This window comes from Microtus oregoni, unplaced genomic scaffold (genome assembly GCF_018167655.1).
Source record: "Microtus oregoni isolate MIOR12 unplaced genomic scaffold, Mior012 000003F_ref0000135, whole genome shotgun sequence".
Taxonomy (NCBI): Eukaryota; Metazoa; Chordata; class Mammalia; order Rodentia; family Cricetidae; genus Microtus; species Microtus oregoni.
Window position 1 is genome coordinate 3,977,024 of NW_024543062.1, and position 16,918 is coordinate 3,993,941.

The window sequence follows — 16,918 nt, forward strand, 5'->3', positions numbered from 1 at the left end:
GACGAAGGGGCAAGTGATACAAGCAGCATGAGTGTGATACCAGGGGACTACTTGTCTGGATGGGATGGAGTGGTGCAATTTGTTATAAATTCTTTCTGGAATTGTCCCCCAGACAGGGTATCTCTACTATGTTGCTCTGGCTGGCTGCCCTGGAGCTTTCTGTGTAGACCAGGCTGGACTTGAACTCACAGTGATCCACCTGCCTCTGCCTCCTGAGTGCTGGGAGTACACACCACTCCTGGATGACATTCTCTAATATTTTTAGATCCCAGTTGACAGCAGGTACCCAAATCAGGAGAGCAAAGCCCTGATAACAGGACTCTTATAAAAGAAAACAAAAAGCCTGGCAGTGGTGATGTGCATCTTTAATCTCAGCACTCAGGAGGCAGAGGCAGGTGATCTCTGAGTTTGAGGGAGAGAGAACTAACAACAGGAATGCCTATGAACTGAAGATATCAAATCAGTGTGACACTTCTGTACACATGGTGGAAATCAGAGCTGTTAAAAGGTATGACAGATGCTCCAAAATATATTTGACAGGCTGTGGAGTATGGTGCTCTAAAGATGAGACCTAGGGCCTTGTGCCTACCCTCTTCTAGACTGGACTATCTCTGAGCAGACTCCCCTAAGCAGGAAGAAGATGGAGGCTTTGGAGGGCAGTGGGAATACCTCCAGGACTCAGCAGGAACTCTCAGAGCACACAACCTAACAATCCCTCCTCACCCACATGGGCAGAGATAAGACAAGCTGAGAAAAGAAATACACTTTTATTATTCACTTGAAATAGCACATGCACTTTTAAAAATTATAACTCTTTTATTTAAACATCTCAATAGCATCTTAATTTGGTGGCAGTATAAGTACTACCAAAGACAAATGTTCTGAAAAGCATTTACAAAAATACATTGCACAAAGTCCTATCTTGCGTCTTTAAAAATAAATATTCAAAATATCTCCACCCCCAAGTCCCAATTTAGTTTAATATAGGAAATTATGCTTCTGCGTGTAACCTGCAGTATGCAAAATGTGTGCATATCACCTGACCACACAGGCAGTGGTGCTAACCCTACAGAGTGGGATGTGCTACTTTGGGGCACTGTATCAAGGACTGCCTGCAACATGCACTAAATCCCAACTCCGAGCCCCAGCAAGTGAGTTTGTGTTCTGTGAAGACCTTCTAACCTGAAACTTAACAATTCTTTATGTAAACCGTCTGAACACTTCAAGTGTCCAGATGATCAGTTATAAAGGCTGCTCACAAAATAATCTAAATATTAAATATTAATTATAACCAAATTATAACCAGTCAGGTGAGAAGGTCCAATAATGGTGCAGAGGCAAACCCAAGAGCAGCAGAAAGTGCTGCTGTGAGAAAGACCAAGAGCGACAGGCATCAGCACCACCAGATAGGGTGGCACCTTAGTGTTCCCTCTTCAGCAGAGCCTAACACAGATCAAGGACACCAGAGGGTGACATCAAGAGGTTCCTGTCCGTACTGTGAATGAATCCCACCAGTAATGGCCCAGCTAAGACTCAAGAATGCCATTTATAGTGTGTGTATCCCCACTGCCCTGTTGAGTCTCGCCCTCAGCAAAAGTCCAATCCACTCCTCTGGGGAATGGTAAGAGCCCCAGCTAAGAGCAGACAGCCCAGGACATACCCAGCCTCTCCCCACCAGGGAACTTGGAAGAGATCAGATGAAGATGGAGCAGCAGTTTTCCCTGAAAGACATGTGTGGGTTTAGCAGATGGGACTTTGCCTTCCTGACATCTAGAGGAGAGCCAATGCAGAGCTTTTGGCCTCCATGTCAGGAGCCTGGAACCTGCCAGATTCTGTTTTCTGATTTTATGCATTGAAGCAAATCCCCAAATCAAAGGGAGTGTCTAAGAACCATACATTCAAATGAATCCACAGAGCCCATCAGGCTTTTGGGCCCTGAGCACACACACACAGCCTCAGAGGACCCAACGTGTCCTCATGGCTATCACACATTTATTGAAGGGTGACAAGTTCCTATGCTCACGTGCACTCTTCTCCAAAGGGTTCCAGTGTTATGGTGTCTTGGTATATACAGACATGTACAAGGCTGGAGTGCTCTACTGGGCAGGTTCTCCATGGACTCGGAAGCGGTAGAGGCAGGTGTACTCAGGGTGGCCCCAGTTGGACAGAACCCGGAGCTCTACTATCTGGAAGGCTTGGTCAGGTCTTTCCTGAAGTCAAGGAAATAAGTTATTTTGCATTAGCAGTCAGATCCTTCTTACCCCACCCCTGACCAATCCCTTGCCCTGTGGGATATGTGATAAGATGCAGCCATACCCTGCCTGACCTAGGAGGTAGTTGGGACTTAGGGCAGCATAGACTGCCTGCCATGTTTGACCTTTCACTGAGGCACAGAGCTGGACCATGGCTGATCCTCACCACCCTCTCCACATGCCTGGCCCCACAAAGACATGAATGAGGGAGGCACGATCCTTGTGCTTACCAGTGTGTGGAACATCTGGAGCGAGTCCCCTTCCTGGTCATAGGTAAACCGTCCCAGAGGCTGCCCTTCTTCCTGATACTCCGTTTCCAGTCCCTGCAATGATAATGTGTTACAGCACAGATAACAGAGTCACCACTCCAGCCCTGCTCCCCTGAGTGACAGGTCATCTCCCCTGAGAGAGGCCCTCCCTGGAGAAGTACACTGTCACTGGCTTTCTATAACCCACTATCCAAGGGCAGGTGTGGTTACTCCCATTAGAGAAACTTGCACACAGCCACACAGAGGCCAGATCAAGATGGCCATGACCATGCTCAGTACCCCCAAAGCCCAGATACCCTCATGAGAACTCCTGTGCAGATTCTGGGTGCCCCAAGTAAGGGACATAAGCAGCATATGAGCAGCAGGTAGGCTGAAGCAGAGTGGGAAGTTCTGTGGACAGATGGTTGTCGGGGGTGAGCAACAGTGACCACCCCTGAGGCTTCCACATGACATTTAGATATGCTTAAAATGATGTGTTCTACATTAGAGAAAATATAAAGAACTTTATAATGAGAAAGGGCTTCACAGGCAATGAGTAGGTGCTAACTACAAAATGGAGAGTAACAACAGGACTCTGTGACAGTGACACACAACTAAGAAAGGTGGTGAGTTCCAGAAGCTACAAGAGAGCAATATGGCAGAGAGAGGGGTGGGGAGGGAGGTAGGCAAACAAGCACTGTGCACAACTGCCAAAGGGCCTTAATTATGCCCTCAGGAGCATATACAACAAGACCATGTGCCTCAAGGGCTGCTGTTGTAGTTCAGTTAGCAGAGCCTTTACCTAGAAATCATCAGTGAGGAACTGGGGGCATGGCTCCATTGGAGACCACCTGCCTAGACTCCCCCAGTGAGCAGCTGGGGTGTGGCTCAGTGGTAGAGCACCTGCCTAGAATCCTCCAATGAGGGGCTGGGGTGTGGCTCAGTGGTAGAGCACCTGCCTAGAATCCCCCAGTTGATGGGCTGGGGTGTGGCTCAGTGGTAGAGCACCTGCCTAGAATTCCCCAGTTGAGGGGCTGGGGTGTGGCTCGGTGGTAGGGCACCTGCCTAGCATTCATGAGGCCTTGGGTTCCATCCTCAACAATGCAAAAGAAAAATGTACTTTATCTTTTAGCATTTTCCACTTCAGTACCTTACAGCTGTCAGAGCATAAGTGGACAGATGAAGTAATGACTACAATCCTCGGAAGTCAAGTATGTCTAACTCAAGCTGCTATCAGGGCACATGAACTGAACAGCAAACACACTGCCATGCTACTACTGCATTATGACATTCCTCTAATGCTGACTTAGAAGGGAAAAGGGATAGGGTCAAGGATTGCCCGGGAAAAACACTCAGAACATTAGCCTTAGGATAAATGAAACGTCTCGAAGGGTGGAAAGGAGAGGCTGTTTCCGGGAAGCCAGCAGTGGTGCACTCACATAGACTGCGAAGTCTCTGGGGGCACTGGAGATGTTACCAGTAGGTGACAGCGTCTTTGGAATATGTTCCACGGTGAACGTGGTTGGGTAGATCCTCATGGACAACCGCACCACCAGGTACCCCTGGGAGCCTTTGAATGCCCAGCAATTCCCTGGGTAGATGTCGGGCTAGGGAAAGAAAACAGTACTATTTAGGCTGGGACAAGTTCAACCACTCATAAGAAGCAAAGTGATTTCGCAAACCACCATGAGCAAACCAGAAGCCTCTGTGTGTCCAAGTCACTTACTCTCCCTGACCCCGAGTCTCACAGCCATGGAAACCAAAGCAGAAAGGCAGCAGGCTTGATTGCAGGGACAACATGCTTTTTCCTCCCCATGAAGTCTTGCCAGCCACTCAGTCACCAAAAAATGCTGGTGGTCCTGAAAAGAGGTGGCCCTGCCCAGTGTCTTGGAAAACAGTTAAGACTTGGGTACTGGGGGCTGGAGAGATGGCTCAGCCAGTAAGAGCACTGACTCTTCTCCCAAAGGTCCTGAGTTCAATTCCCAGCAACCACATGGTGGCTCACAACCATCTGTAATGAGGTCTGGTGCCCTCTTCTGGCCTACATACACACAGACAGAATACTGTATACATAATAAATAAATAAATAAATATTAAACGTTAAAAAAGACCTGGGTACTGTAGAATCAATCTATCTATCTATCTATCTATCTATCTATCTTAAACGTTAAAAAAGACCTGGGTACTGTCTATCCAAGGTGGCCTTTGGTATTGGGCCACCTCCATCCCAGGTGGCTCAGAACTGGGCTTGTCACCAGAATCAAGTCTGGATCCCAGAACTGGGACAACGAGTTTCAGGAAAAGCAGAGAGGTTGATAGTCAAGATGCCAAATAGTGTACCCAGTGTGTGGAACTAGTTGCCAATGCAACTAGTCTTCCATAAAAACCAAAAGGATAGGCAGAGTGGAGTAGACAGTACAGAGGCCTGTCTATACCATGCTGTTTCTACCAGTCATACCTATGATGCCTTCTAATTCTCCACAGGTACAAATGAAAAGATAAAAATCATATTTTCCCAGTTTTTGAAAAAAAAAACCCAAATATATACACTGTCTATATCCATGTAAATGGGAGAAACAAAAGGCCCAGTGTCAGCCAGTTAAACCTCAAAACCCAGGGCATGGAGTACTTCAGATCAGCCCGCAGTTATGAGTACTAGGGCCATATACTGTCACCTGTCAACACTACTTGCCAGACACATTTCTTTCTTTCTTTCTTTCTTTCTTTCTTTTTTTTTTTTTTTTTTTTTTTTGGTTTTTCGAAACAGGGTTTCTCTGTGGCTTTGGAGCCTGTCCTGGAACTAGCTCTGTAGACCAGGCTGGTCTCGAACTCACAGATATCCGCCTGCCTCTACCTCCCGCCGAGTGCTGGGATTAAAGGCGTGCGCCCCACCATCGCCCGGCCTTTTTTTTTTTTTTTTTTTTTTTTTTTGGTTGCCAGACACATTTCAAGGTGACAGATGTCTTAATTTTCCTCAGTTCCAAACCTTGGGATAATACTCTTTTATTGCCATACAGTATAATACACCTTCCTGAATTTGGCATTTCCCATTTAACATTTGGGCCACAGATGGCTGTGGACATTAAGCTACAGATAAGGAGATTCCTGGAATCAAGAATTCAAGGTCATTTGTAATTAATAGGGAGCTGAAGTCCAAGGCTGAGCTAGAAGATTCTTTGAAAGTAGGGTGGGCTTCTGCATTAGGGGCCTCAGTCTCCAGTTTGCTGGTAACACATCACTTCCTGAATTTGGAAAGGCTAGACCTGTGTACACAGGTCAAAGGGAGACACTGGAGGCTTCACAGAAAAGTATTGCAAACTGCTTCAAACTGTGAATGCAAGGCAGCACACTGAAGTAAATGAGTGCCCCTGACCAAGTTTTCCTTTCACCTGTGAGGCTACAGGGAAGCAGCAGTGCAGATAAGGCAGATGCTCCAAATCTGGAGACATGGTGGCTAATTCCAGTCTGCTAGGAATCATGACAGCACAGGTATGAAAGCAACCAGGATGGTCCCTGTGGCCCTCCTATGGTGCTCTTTCCAGCTCCCCTCTGTATAGTCTCACAGCAGGACCAGGCATCCTCATGCCACCTGGGTCTCAAATCAGATGGAGAGGATGGCACAACCCAGCAGTGCATAGACGTAAACTTGGGAGCATGGCCCCCAGTGAGGCTGCACACAGAGAATAGGGTCATAGCAGTTCTCTTTGCCCGTTTTACCTTCCGAGGGGGCTGAGAAATGCAGAGTGGCCTAAGGTGCAAGGCCCTGAGGACAACAACTTACCTGAATCACCACACGAGGTGACTGTGAGAAGTACCACAGTGGGATCCCAAACAGGCTCAGCAGTGCCGTCTTGGTCTCGTAGGTCTCGGAGCACCGAGTACTCAGGATGCTGCCACCTGGAACACAGGGACATTTGTGTTACATCTTATGGCAACATGCTGGGAAGTCAAAACTAGAGGCCAATAACACTTTTCTTTCTTTTTTTAAAGATTTATTTACTTTCATGTGCATATATATCTGAGGGTACAAGATTCCTTGGAACAAGAATTACAAGCAATTGTGAGCTGCCATGCAGGTGCTAGGAATTAAACCTGGGTCCTCTGGAAAAACAGCCAGTGCTCTTAATCATTGACCCACCTTTCTAGACCCAAACAGCACCTTTTTAAAAAAATTTACAAGTATGGATATTTTGCTTGCATGAATATTTGTGCACCACATGCATGCCTGATGCCCACAGAGGCAAAAAGAGGGCTTTGGATCCTCTGGAATTGGAGTTACAGATGGTTGTGAGCCACCATATGGGTGCTGGGAATCAAACCCAGGTCCTCTGGAAAAGCAGCCAGTGCTCTTAATCACTGAGCAATCTCTCTAGGCCCCAGCACTCCTGCACCAAAGTGCTTTTAACAGCACCTGCTTTACTTGTAAAAAGAACCTTGAACTCTTAAGGTCAGCCCGATATTTTGGTTAAAAAACTGGACTCTTTTTTTTTCTTCTCATCTGTGTAAGTGTAGGTATGGGTGAGAGGCCGAAAGCTGACAATCGCAGTCTTCGGTCACCCACCACCTTATTCATCGAGGCCAATCTTTCAACTGAACCCAGAATTCCCAGATTTTGGCTAGTCTCACTTGCTCTGGGCATCTTGTCTCTGCCTTCTAACCAATGATATTATAGGACTGCTATGCTTACCCAGAACTTATGTGGGTTTTCAAATCAAATTCTGACTCTCAATTTACTTGAGCCATCTTCCCAGCCCCTGCATTTCTTTTTTAACTGATATATAAAAACACAAAAATTACTCATACCCATAAAATAAATTCTGAAGAGTCACACACACCCATCATCATCTCCACGTCTTTGGGACTGGTATATGTACTGGGATCAGGCTGAGCATACCTCAAGAACTCAGCACAGCCTCACACCTCACAGTCCAAACACCCAACATCCTTTCTCCTCTCATCTTAGAAGCCCCCAATAGCCACTTGAACCACTCACTGCATAGAGCACTCAACTTTTTATTCAGATTGTCTTTGATATCAGTTCATCTGATGCCTTCACAACAAGTGTCTGAGTGTATGACTACTAGGGATGGTGGCTCTCAAAGCTTTGTTCATATTTTCCTAAGTAAGGGTCAAGAGTCCCACAAGCACCGGTGGTGGGGGCAGGGAACCTTCAGAGGCTGCCTAACTGGTCAACAGGAGGGGATGTTATGATAAATGCCACTAACCAAAAGCACTGGGAGAGGAGTGCCTCGGAGGGGACGAACATTCTGCCCTTCCAGGGAGAAGGCAAGCAAGACATTGATACTAACAAGAAATAAGAACTGAGCAGTCAGTGCAGTTAAAAGTACTTGTTGCTCTTGTACTCAACACCCACATGGTGGCTCATAACCATCCATAACTCCAGTTCCAGGGGATCTCCAGTCACCAGGTATGTGGCACATTCATATATGCAGCAAAACACTCATACACATAAAATAAACAGAAAATGGAAAAATGAGAGGGAAAAAAAAAGGAATTGAGAAGTTTCACAGATATACAAAGCAGGTCCCAGCCCTCAGAGCAAATGCAGTCCTACTACTGCAGTCACGCTTCAGTGCTGTCTCTGACATGTGCAGAGCAGGGGCAGGGGAACTACGACAGACAGATAACATGGCTTTGATGCTGCAAATGGAGACCTAAGCTCCTGGACGCTGACCAACTTCTTCAACATCTTCCCCCTAGTCTAAGAACGGCTGTTAGTGCAACCTCTTGGGGCTTCAGGGGCTTTAAGCTGGTGACACAAATTCATAAGCTCCAACATGGCCCCAGAACAAATGATAGCTGCTAACCCAAACAGCATTCCTAAAATGTCATTCAATGCCTCTGATCTAAAAACTGTTTCTGACATCACTTCATTTTGCAATATAAAACTAAAATCAGAAGAGTCATTTAGACCCCGGGCCTCCTTAAGAAGCATGAGCAACCCTGTTAACTTCACCCAGCCTAAGAAACTGGCTGTTCCCACACTAAATAGAGACTCAGGCCACACTGAGATTCAGATTATGTGATGGCCCAGCAGCGATGGCAGCCAGGCTTATGGCCACCAATAGCACAGGCTGCTCAAGTTGCGTCACAGTGTCTCCACCACACTCCTCTGGGGATTTAAAAACTGCTCATTCTTTAAGAGATGGGGTCAGTCTGCATCTCACCTGCAATTCCTATTTTTAGAGTTCAGAAAGTCATTTCTGCAGGCTTGTGTAGTGAAGCCTCCTGAGCTGCCCACGCTTCCCAGTGTGGTTCACATTCTCACATTTCCAGAAAGGGCTCACAGGCCTCGTGCATATGTGAGGGCTCTGTGGTTGTGACTTTCCTACCACGAAAAAGCATGCTTTGTGGAAGCAAGGCAGCTCCCGTCCCACTGTGCACTCAGTCTCAGCAACCAAACCTCAGTCCTAACACTCGGGGCTGGACCTGGGTATGAACTGTAAATAGGCAGGCTCAGGTTACACACACCCCAAAGGGCAACTTCCCAGAAAAAATGAATGTGTCAGTAGCCTGCAGTGTGCACACACCATTAACCTCAGCACTCGGAAGGCAAAGGCAGGGGATCTCTGAGCCTGAGGCCACCCTGCTCTACAAAGTGAGATCCAGGACAGCTAGGGCTATACAGAGAAACCCTATATTGGGAGAAGGGAAAAAAAAAGTGTGACACTGTCCTGTAGGCCCACCCAAATTCCTGGTCTGGCCTCTCATGCTCATGCTAGACTCTTTTGTCGGTTACTCACCTCCAGACTCCAGAGCAAAGTCCACCATCCCAGTCTTGTCTTGGGAGTACAGCTTCAGAGCATTATTCACAATGATGTGCGCTTGCTAGCAGGCCAAAAGAAAGAAGAATGACGGTTAACGATGCAAGCAAAGGCCGGGGACCTCAAATGCCTATGCTTAGCAACACAAGCATGCTATAATTCAGCCATGGCCAATAAATGGGTGGGATGGGGCCAGGCCCCCAACACTAGGGCACAATTCACAGCAGGTATCAGAGCTAGGTATCCTGGGCACTGTCACCATCAATGGGTGTGGGGGTGGGAGGGAAGATGCATATGGCTGCAGGCTGCATAAACACAAACTAGTATATGGAGCTCTTGGAACAAAAGGATTCAGTGAATGCAAAGCTAAGCAATGCTTCCAAGTGACGACAGAGGTCATCTGTGGCAAAAGGCTAGGTACACTGTGTTCTCAGAACACTGACACCCATGTAACCATGTGTCTATTGTAGAGGCTGAACCTGTCTGCTTACTCACCGCTTCCGTGATTCCTGAAATCCCTGCCTTGTTCATGGCAGACAGGATGGCCTCAGATGTCGGGGCCTGTCCTGTCACTGTGATGTGATGTGTAATATTCTGCAGCACTTTCAGCTCAAGGTCACGTAAAAGCACCTGCAGCTCATCCTTGCTTACAAACCGAGAAGAAAGCTTCTGCAACAGCCACTCGAGGGAGCTGCCATGCTGATCCTCAGAGAACATGAGTCTCACAGTCTCTTGGATGCGGGCATCAGCCTGATGAGATGGAGAAAAGAACAGGTAAGTGTGGGGCACTCCAGTAGCAAACTGCTCCAACACAGCCTCAGGTACTCCAGAAGTACATCTCTGCAATACAGGACACAACTGTGACCTAACTGTCCCCTTCGTATTAAATGTAAGGGTTCTTCCCGAACCACTGGCACTTCTAAACCAACTAGGAATGGACTGGAGCACACTGCATGAAAGCCATTTATACAGTGAACTATAGAAAGGGGAGCTGGGTTTTCTGATCTCCACTGAGTCTACTCAGCAATTCCCGCCACACAGTTCCATAGCTGAGGCCTGGGCAGGCCCCTCTCCTCACTGCTCCTATAAACAGCTTGAGGTGTAACCAGACAGGAGGCTGACTGGGTCCCTACGTACTATATACAAACTTCTTTTGTTTCCCATGGAAACAATCAAGGGGCAAAGCACAGGAGAGGTATCCACCTACCACAAAGCTGACAGGGATCCATATCCTCAATCCTGTTCTCTGTCCCCACAAATGCCCCACTATGCAGTCATCCTTCCTCAGTCTCCCACAACTACCTGATCCCAGCCCATCCCTGCTCATTTCCAGAAGACAATACACCAGAGTACATCTGTAACTGGATATTAGCAAAGACTGCAGGCCTGCCAGCCCACTAGCCAGCACTCAGGACGTTTATGTAGTGAGGGGGTGTGCATTTTAACCAGCAAGTAGGAGAGAGTCCTGCCCATGCACTTTGTTGTTCCCACCTGTCATCTCTCCTCCTACCTGCTCTGGGAGCTCTTTATATACAGATGTATCAAACATTGCACAAATCAATGGTCTCAATGTGGCTTGTGAGGACTCCTGCCAACAAGATGTCTGCATTCTCAACAGACCCAAGGATGGTGGACCATGTAACATCTGTGATATACTGTGACACATAGATGGGCAAGTGGCAAAACACAGTTGGGGCCTACTGTGAGGACACACACACAGAATCCCTCTCATAATTCCAATATCTGTCAACTGTACTGTATAATCAGAAAGAGTCAAGCACTGAGCTCAGGTGTGAGTAATCTATGCTGTTGGGATTGGGACACTCAAGAGTCATCAATGTGTGACTTGAAAACATTTACAGGCCGGGTGGTGGTGGCGCACGCCTTTAATCCCAGCACTCGAGAGGCAGAGGCAGGCGGATCTCTGTGAGTTCGAGACCAGCCTGGTCTACAAGAGCTAGTTCCAGGACAGGCTCCAAAGCTACAGAGAAACCCTGTCTCGAAAACAAAACAAAACAAAACAAAAAAAGCATTTACAACCTCCAAGTATGAAGTTTGATCAGAGCATTCAGCTGGCCTGTGCTGGACTCTGGTTCATGCCCAGTACCATAAAAATAGACAAACTCTTAAAATATAACTAGAGAGAGAGAGGGAGAGGGAGAGAGAGAGAGAAAGATGACCCAGTAGGTAAAGATGCTGCCACTAGACCTGACCTCCTGAATTTGATCCTCAGAACCCACATGGTGGGAGAAGAAAGTTGTTCCCCAAGCTGTCCTCTGACCTCCATATACTTACATTCTTTTCCCCCACAAGACAGGGTTCCTGGAACTCAGAGATAGATGCTTCTGCTTCCTCAGTGCTGACATTAAAGGCAGGTAATCATACAGCCTAGCACACTCTTACATGCTTGTGACATACATGTGGCTGCACAGTCACAAGCCCAATAAATGAAATATTTAAAATGCAATTTTTGGGGCAGTGGTAGCGCATACCTTTAATCCCATCACTGGGGAGGCAGAGGCAGGTGGATCCCTGTGAGTTCGAGGCCAGCCTGGTCTACAAGAGCTAGTTCCAGGACAGGCTCCAAAGCTACAGAGAAACCCTGTCTCAAAAAACCAAAACAAAACAAAACAAAAAAAATTAAAATGCCTTTTTTTTTTAAAGGTGGAGCTGGAGAGATGGCTCAGTGGTGAAGAGCTCTTCACAAGAACTGAGACACAGATCCCACAACCACATGACAAACCATGTTCCCACAAATGTCTGTAAAGCAACTCTGAGGGGAGTACACAAAAGAGGACTTCTGGGACCTGCTGGTTTCCAATTAGGTCAAAACTCTAGACTCAGCCTCAAGAAGAGACCCTGTCTCCAAGGGAAAGGGCTTAAAATGATGGAACATGACACCTGCTGGCTTCTTCTGGTCTCTGTTCATGTCTCTGCATCTGTCTGCACATGCAGACACATACATAAAAATCTGAAAGTTTTGAAGGGAGCCAGAGAGAAACATCTTGACAAAGTCAGGCGCGAGTTTCCTAACACCAGCACTTACCTGCTCACAGCTGGTCCTCAGATGCTGCCATTCTGACAGCTGTGACTTCAGCAGCTTCAGCTCCAGTTCTAAGTGCTGCACACGGTCTAGGAGGGGCTGCTCTTCAGTTCTGCTGGAAGCCATCAACCAGGGAAGGGACAGGGGTCAGGACCCAGATGCACTCAGAGGAGGCCTCAACCCTAAACAAAGCAGCATGTCTATGTCCTCAAAATTACAAATAAGACCAGAAATGAGCTGATGTCTAGCCACAGCCCTGAGGCTGAATCTGCAGCTCCATATTCATGGGATGGACAGTGGAACTGAAGATGAGATCAGGGTATGATTAGTGACTGACCTTAAGGAGGGGATATGAGCTACCCATGAACACAGAGCTTTGCAAGGGATGCTAACAAGCCCAGATGAAACAGGAATCTCCAAATAAATGTTCTGGATTTATACATGCATATGCCGAGTAAGGATTCACTGAACCCAGGCCTGAGAAGAGCAATGTGCACTACACTCCCTCCCACCCTATCCCGCATGCCCAGTAGCTGGCAAAAGCTGCTACCCAGTCACACCCACCATAGGAACTACAAAGGTTAGTACACACAAATCCAGAGGGTGCAAAGAAGATGCAGTGCTGGGGACAAGGAAAACGCTAGCAAGAAGTGGGAACAAGCAAAACTGCTGAGGGACCAGGGCTTTGCAGTGGCACAAGGACCACCAGCTTCAGGTGCAGAAAGCTTGGCAGCCACAAGATGTGTGGCTGCTAGGCACCAAGGTTTAGGCTGGGCCTTAACACAGATCCTTTGAGACACTGATGAAGCCAATGAGACCAGGAACAGAGAGAGGCTCCTGTCAGAGGGAATCCTCCAAGGACATAGGTGGTTCCCTATGGCCAAGAAGGAGCCCATTATACACTGCCTGAGACAGTGCTAAGAAGAGAGACAGTGCTAAGTTCCTCAGGACCCTCTCCCTTGCATGGTCCCAAGAGAATACCCCCCCCCCAAAAAAAACCCAACAGCTGGTCATTTTAGGTGGCAAGTGACATCTGAACCTTACCAGCCAGTAAATAGTTGTTCACCATGCTCCACATGGGTGGAGTACCATGGGAGACAAACTCAGAGCTCCTGAGGTCACCTACCTGCCTGCTCTCAGCTTGCTTTCTTCCAGCTCCTTCTGAATAGCCTGGGAAGCAGGGAAGACTTTGTAAACAATTACACCCTGAGTTCATAAATCATGTCTAAGGAACTTAAAACTTCACATATTGAAAGATGAAGTCTTAGCTTCTGAATGCCTGAGTAAAGGCATCAAAGGTGAGTATGGTGGGCCTCTTTCTGACTCAGGTCAAGTGCATTCTGGGTCTCCTGACAAGTTGAGGCCTTGCTTCCTGCTCAGCTGAACTTTCCTGACACCAACGATCAGGAAGTAGGAGCTCATCCCAAGAGCCTGAGGGTTATTCTGCTTATGACCACTCAGTAAAATGATGCTTTAGCTCAGTCCAGTGAGTACATAAGCATCTGCCATGTCTAGCTCCATGCTGTGCCCTAAGAATGCTTAGCCCTGCCCCCACAAGTTGTATGGTCTGCAGTGCAGACCCACCTGAACACCCAGTTTGGTAGCACACAGTGACACTCTCTCACCCACAGTGACATTATGCAAAGCATGTTCTGTGCATGTTTTTTTGGTAAAGTGTCTGAGTGACACCAGAGCCTCATAGGATTCATGAGCAGGTGACTGGATTTTGAAGACAGCACATCCACCTCTGTTCTGTCAGGCTCACAGGTCAAGCAGTTAAGCAAGAGTTGAAACGCCCAGAAAACAAAACCACAAGACACAGCTCTTTCAACTGTATAGATCAAAAGCAAGACCTTAAAACAATGCAGTCCTTGACTACAGCTCTGGAGAATATTGGTGGCCAACTGAGCTTTAATTAAAAAACTGGTTTGAGCTGGGCAGTGGTGGCAAACACCTTTAATCCTAGCACTCAGGAGGCAGAGGCAGGTGGATCTCTTATGAATTTGAGGTCAGCCTGGTCAACAGAGTGAGTTCCAGGAAAGCCAGGGATATACAGGGAAACCCTGTCTTGAAAAACCAAAAAAGAACAACAACAACAACAACAACAAAAAAAAAACCCTAGTTGGGGGATAGTGAAAAGGCTCAGTGGGAGAAGGCACTTGTGCCAAGTTTGATGATCTGAGATCAATGCCAGGACACACAAAATGAAAGGTGAGAAACAACTCTGATAAGCTGTCCTCTGACTTTCACATGCACTATGGCATGCAAGTGCTCTTGCCCTAGCAAGTGTGAGACCCTGAGTTCCGCCCCCACAGGCAGGCACAGTGCACCACCCCCAACCCCACTCCCACCCTGAGGCATACATATCCACAGTTGCTTTGGGGGGGCTTCAATTACAAAGGAAAGAACAAATACCTCAGGGTTGGGGAGAGGGTTCACTGGGTAAAAGCATTTGCTGTGCAAGCATAAGGACCTGAGTTCAAAATCCCAGCACTCATGTAAAAAGTTGAGTGTGGATGTACAGGCCAGTAACATTGGTGTTGTGAGGCGCAGAGAAAGAAGGCTCAGTGAGAGACCTTGTCTCAACGAAAAGAGGCAGAGTAAGAGCAGAATCCCTAAAGCCCTCCTTTGTCTCCATGCGTTCACTCCCACACATGTGCACCCAGCAAGCAAAACAAAACAAAACAAAAAGGCAGTAAAAGAATAAATACCTCAGATTTTTCTGTCAGCTTTCTAAGAATATCTTCCAAGTTGGAAAGACGCACATCATGGTCATGGTGGAAAGTCATGAAGTCCGTCTGAGAACGAAAGTGCAGAATGTACAGCTAAGAGCGCTCAGCAGGGTACACATGCCATTAGGGCAGGCCAATAATTCCTACTGCAGCTACAGCTTAGAGGTGTCATCCCTAGCCACGGCCCTATCTATCTCTGGCTGGAGGTCTCAAGCCCAAGAGAAATCATACAGTTTGTTTTGTGACCACTTCATATCCACTCACAGATCCACTGGGCACTGTGATCTTCACAGTTCTAAAATAAAGCCCCTGTGGATAAAGATCCAGGGCACACTCATTTCCTTCTATCATCTCTCACCCATACCAAACACACACAATGTCTACACTCACTGGCAATATCCAAAAGCACTATTCACAGTAAGGTCCCATTGTGTGATTAGGTTCCTTATTCAGAAGGTGACTAGGGCCAGCACGGTAGTGCAGGGCTGTCACCCCAGCCTTCAGGAAGCAGAGGCAGAGGATTCTGAGTTGTAACCCAATGTTTCTGGGCTCAATGAGACCACAATCAACAAAAGCATCAAGTGAGATGTCTTTCCATGGGCAAAGTATAAGCACTTGCCTAGCATGCACAAGGCCCAGGATTAATTCCATTCCCAACACCACACCAAAAGAAAAAAAAATCTTTTTATTTGTGTTCTACTATGGATAGGAAGTATCACCTCAAAAGGCTTGTGTTGAAGGCTGGGTCCTCAGCCTGATGACCCAATCACTGAGACCACCTTACCACTGGATCAGGAGGGATCACTGAGCCAACCTACCCATAGAGCAGGCAACAGATAGACTTGTTACCTGCTGACACAACTGGGCGGGGGTAGCAATGTTTGAAGGGCTTTGTTGGAGGTAATACAGCACCAGGGATGTGCCCAAAGAGCAGATCTTGTCCTGGTCCCTCCTTCTCTGCATCATTTGTGCCATGAGGTGTTTTATCACAGTGGCAAGAAGTGCACTGATAAGAGTCACCATGTAGGCCAGGTACCGAAGAAGTTCCTGGGTCTTACCTTAGCACCAAGTGGTTCTGTGGTGCCCATCTCCTGCAGGTGCTGTCCAACCACATCCTTGACCCATAGTGAGAGCCCTTCCCTGCCATCATCCACTTGGTCCACCCGCATCTGGAGTTTCTGAAGCAGGATCGTCAGCTCTGCAAGTCTCTCATCATGGTTGTGGCACTGCACACTCAAAGAGGCTACCTTCTGTCCCATGTCACTCTCCTGAGGCCACTGGGAAGCCTCATAACCAACCTGAGATGAAACCAAAAGGGATACTCCAGAACGGGGCTGTCATTCTTTCTACTTCCATGTTGGGCAAAGTAAGAAATGTTATTCATCCATACTCATAACTGAGTAATGGAATACTTATAATTCTGCAATTATCTGAACTATTTTAGAACATCTGAAAAGCTATAAAACTTGTGTTATTTTGTGTTTTTACAATTTTAGGGCCATGCATGGTACATGCCTTTAATTCCAATAGTTGGGAGGCAGAGACAGGTAGATCTCTGTGAGTTCTAGGCCAGCCTAGTCTACAAAATAAAAGCCTGTCTCAAAAATATTTTCCCCCTGAGGGGAAATCCAAGACTACCTGCTCCCAAGTAGCATGAAAAGCTCTAAAGAACACATGCTCGTGGTACCACCAAGACCTCTCTGGTTGGTTACCTTCAGAGGTGGACTGGGGGGAAGAGGGCCAGGTCTGTGCACGTCCACGGGATCGCTGACCCTCTGTTCTGGCTGCATGGCCGTCCAGTTCAGCACTGGTAGGAGTGAGAGGAAGTTGCCCTGACCCCATAGGGAGAGACCAGCAC

The 16,918-nt window shown here is 47.3% G+C and overlaps 1 protein-coding gene across 8 annotated transcripts in view; it reads right to left on the minus strand.

Moving 5' to 3' along the window:
* Positions 1-793: 793 nt before the first annotated feature.
* The window catches only part of Sun1 (Sad1 and UNC84 domain containing 1), a 49,657-nt gene continuing 33,532 nt past the window's right edge, over positions 794-16,918 (minus strand). For 6 of the 8 annotated variants that reach the window (XM_041647675.1, XM_041647683.1, XM_041647717.1 and 3 more), the window contains 11 exons: positions 16,773-16,918; positions 16,119-16,358; positions 15,040-15,126; positions 13,455-13,498; positions 12,332-12,443; positions 9,781-10,035; positions 9,265-9,349; positions 6,282-6,397; positions 3,940-4,107; positions 2,483-2,575; positions 794-2,210 (listed from right to left, as the gene is read on the minus strand). In XM_041647675.1, the coding sequence (XP_041503609.1) occupies positions 2,097-2,210; positions 2,483-2,575; positions 3,940-4,107; positions 6,282-6,397; positions 9,265-9,349; positions 9,781-10,035; positions 12,332-12,443; positions 13,455-13,498; positions 15,040-15,126; positions 16,119-16,358; positions 16,773-16,918 (1,460 nt within the window). In that variant the 3' untranslated portion in view covers positions 794-2,096. The remainder of the gene's footprint in view (positions 2,211-2,482; positions 2,576-3,939; positions 4,108-6,281; positions 6,398-9,264; positions 9,350-9,780; positions 10,036-12,331; positions 12,444-13,454; positions 13,499-15,039; positions 15,127-16,118; positions 16,359-16,772) is intronic. The other 2 variants (XM_041647710.1, XM_041647666.1) reach the window with 1 other exon arrangement.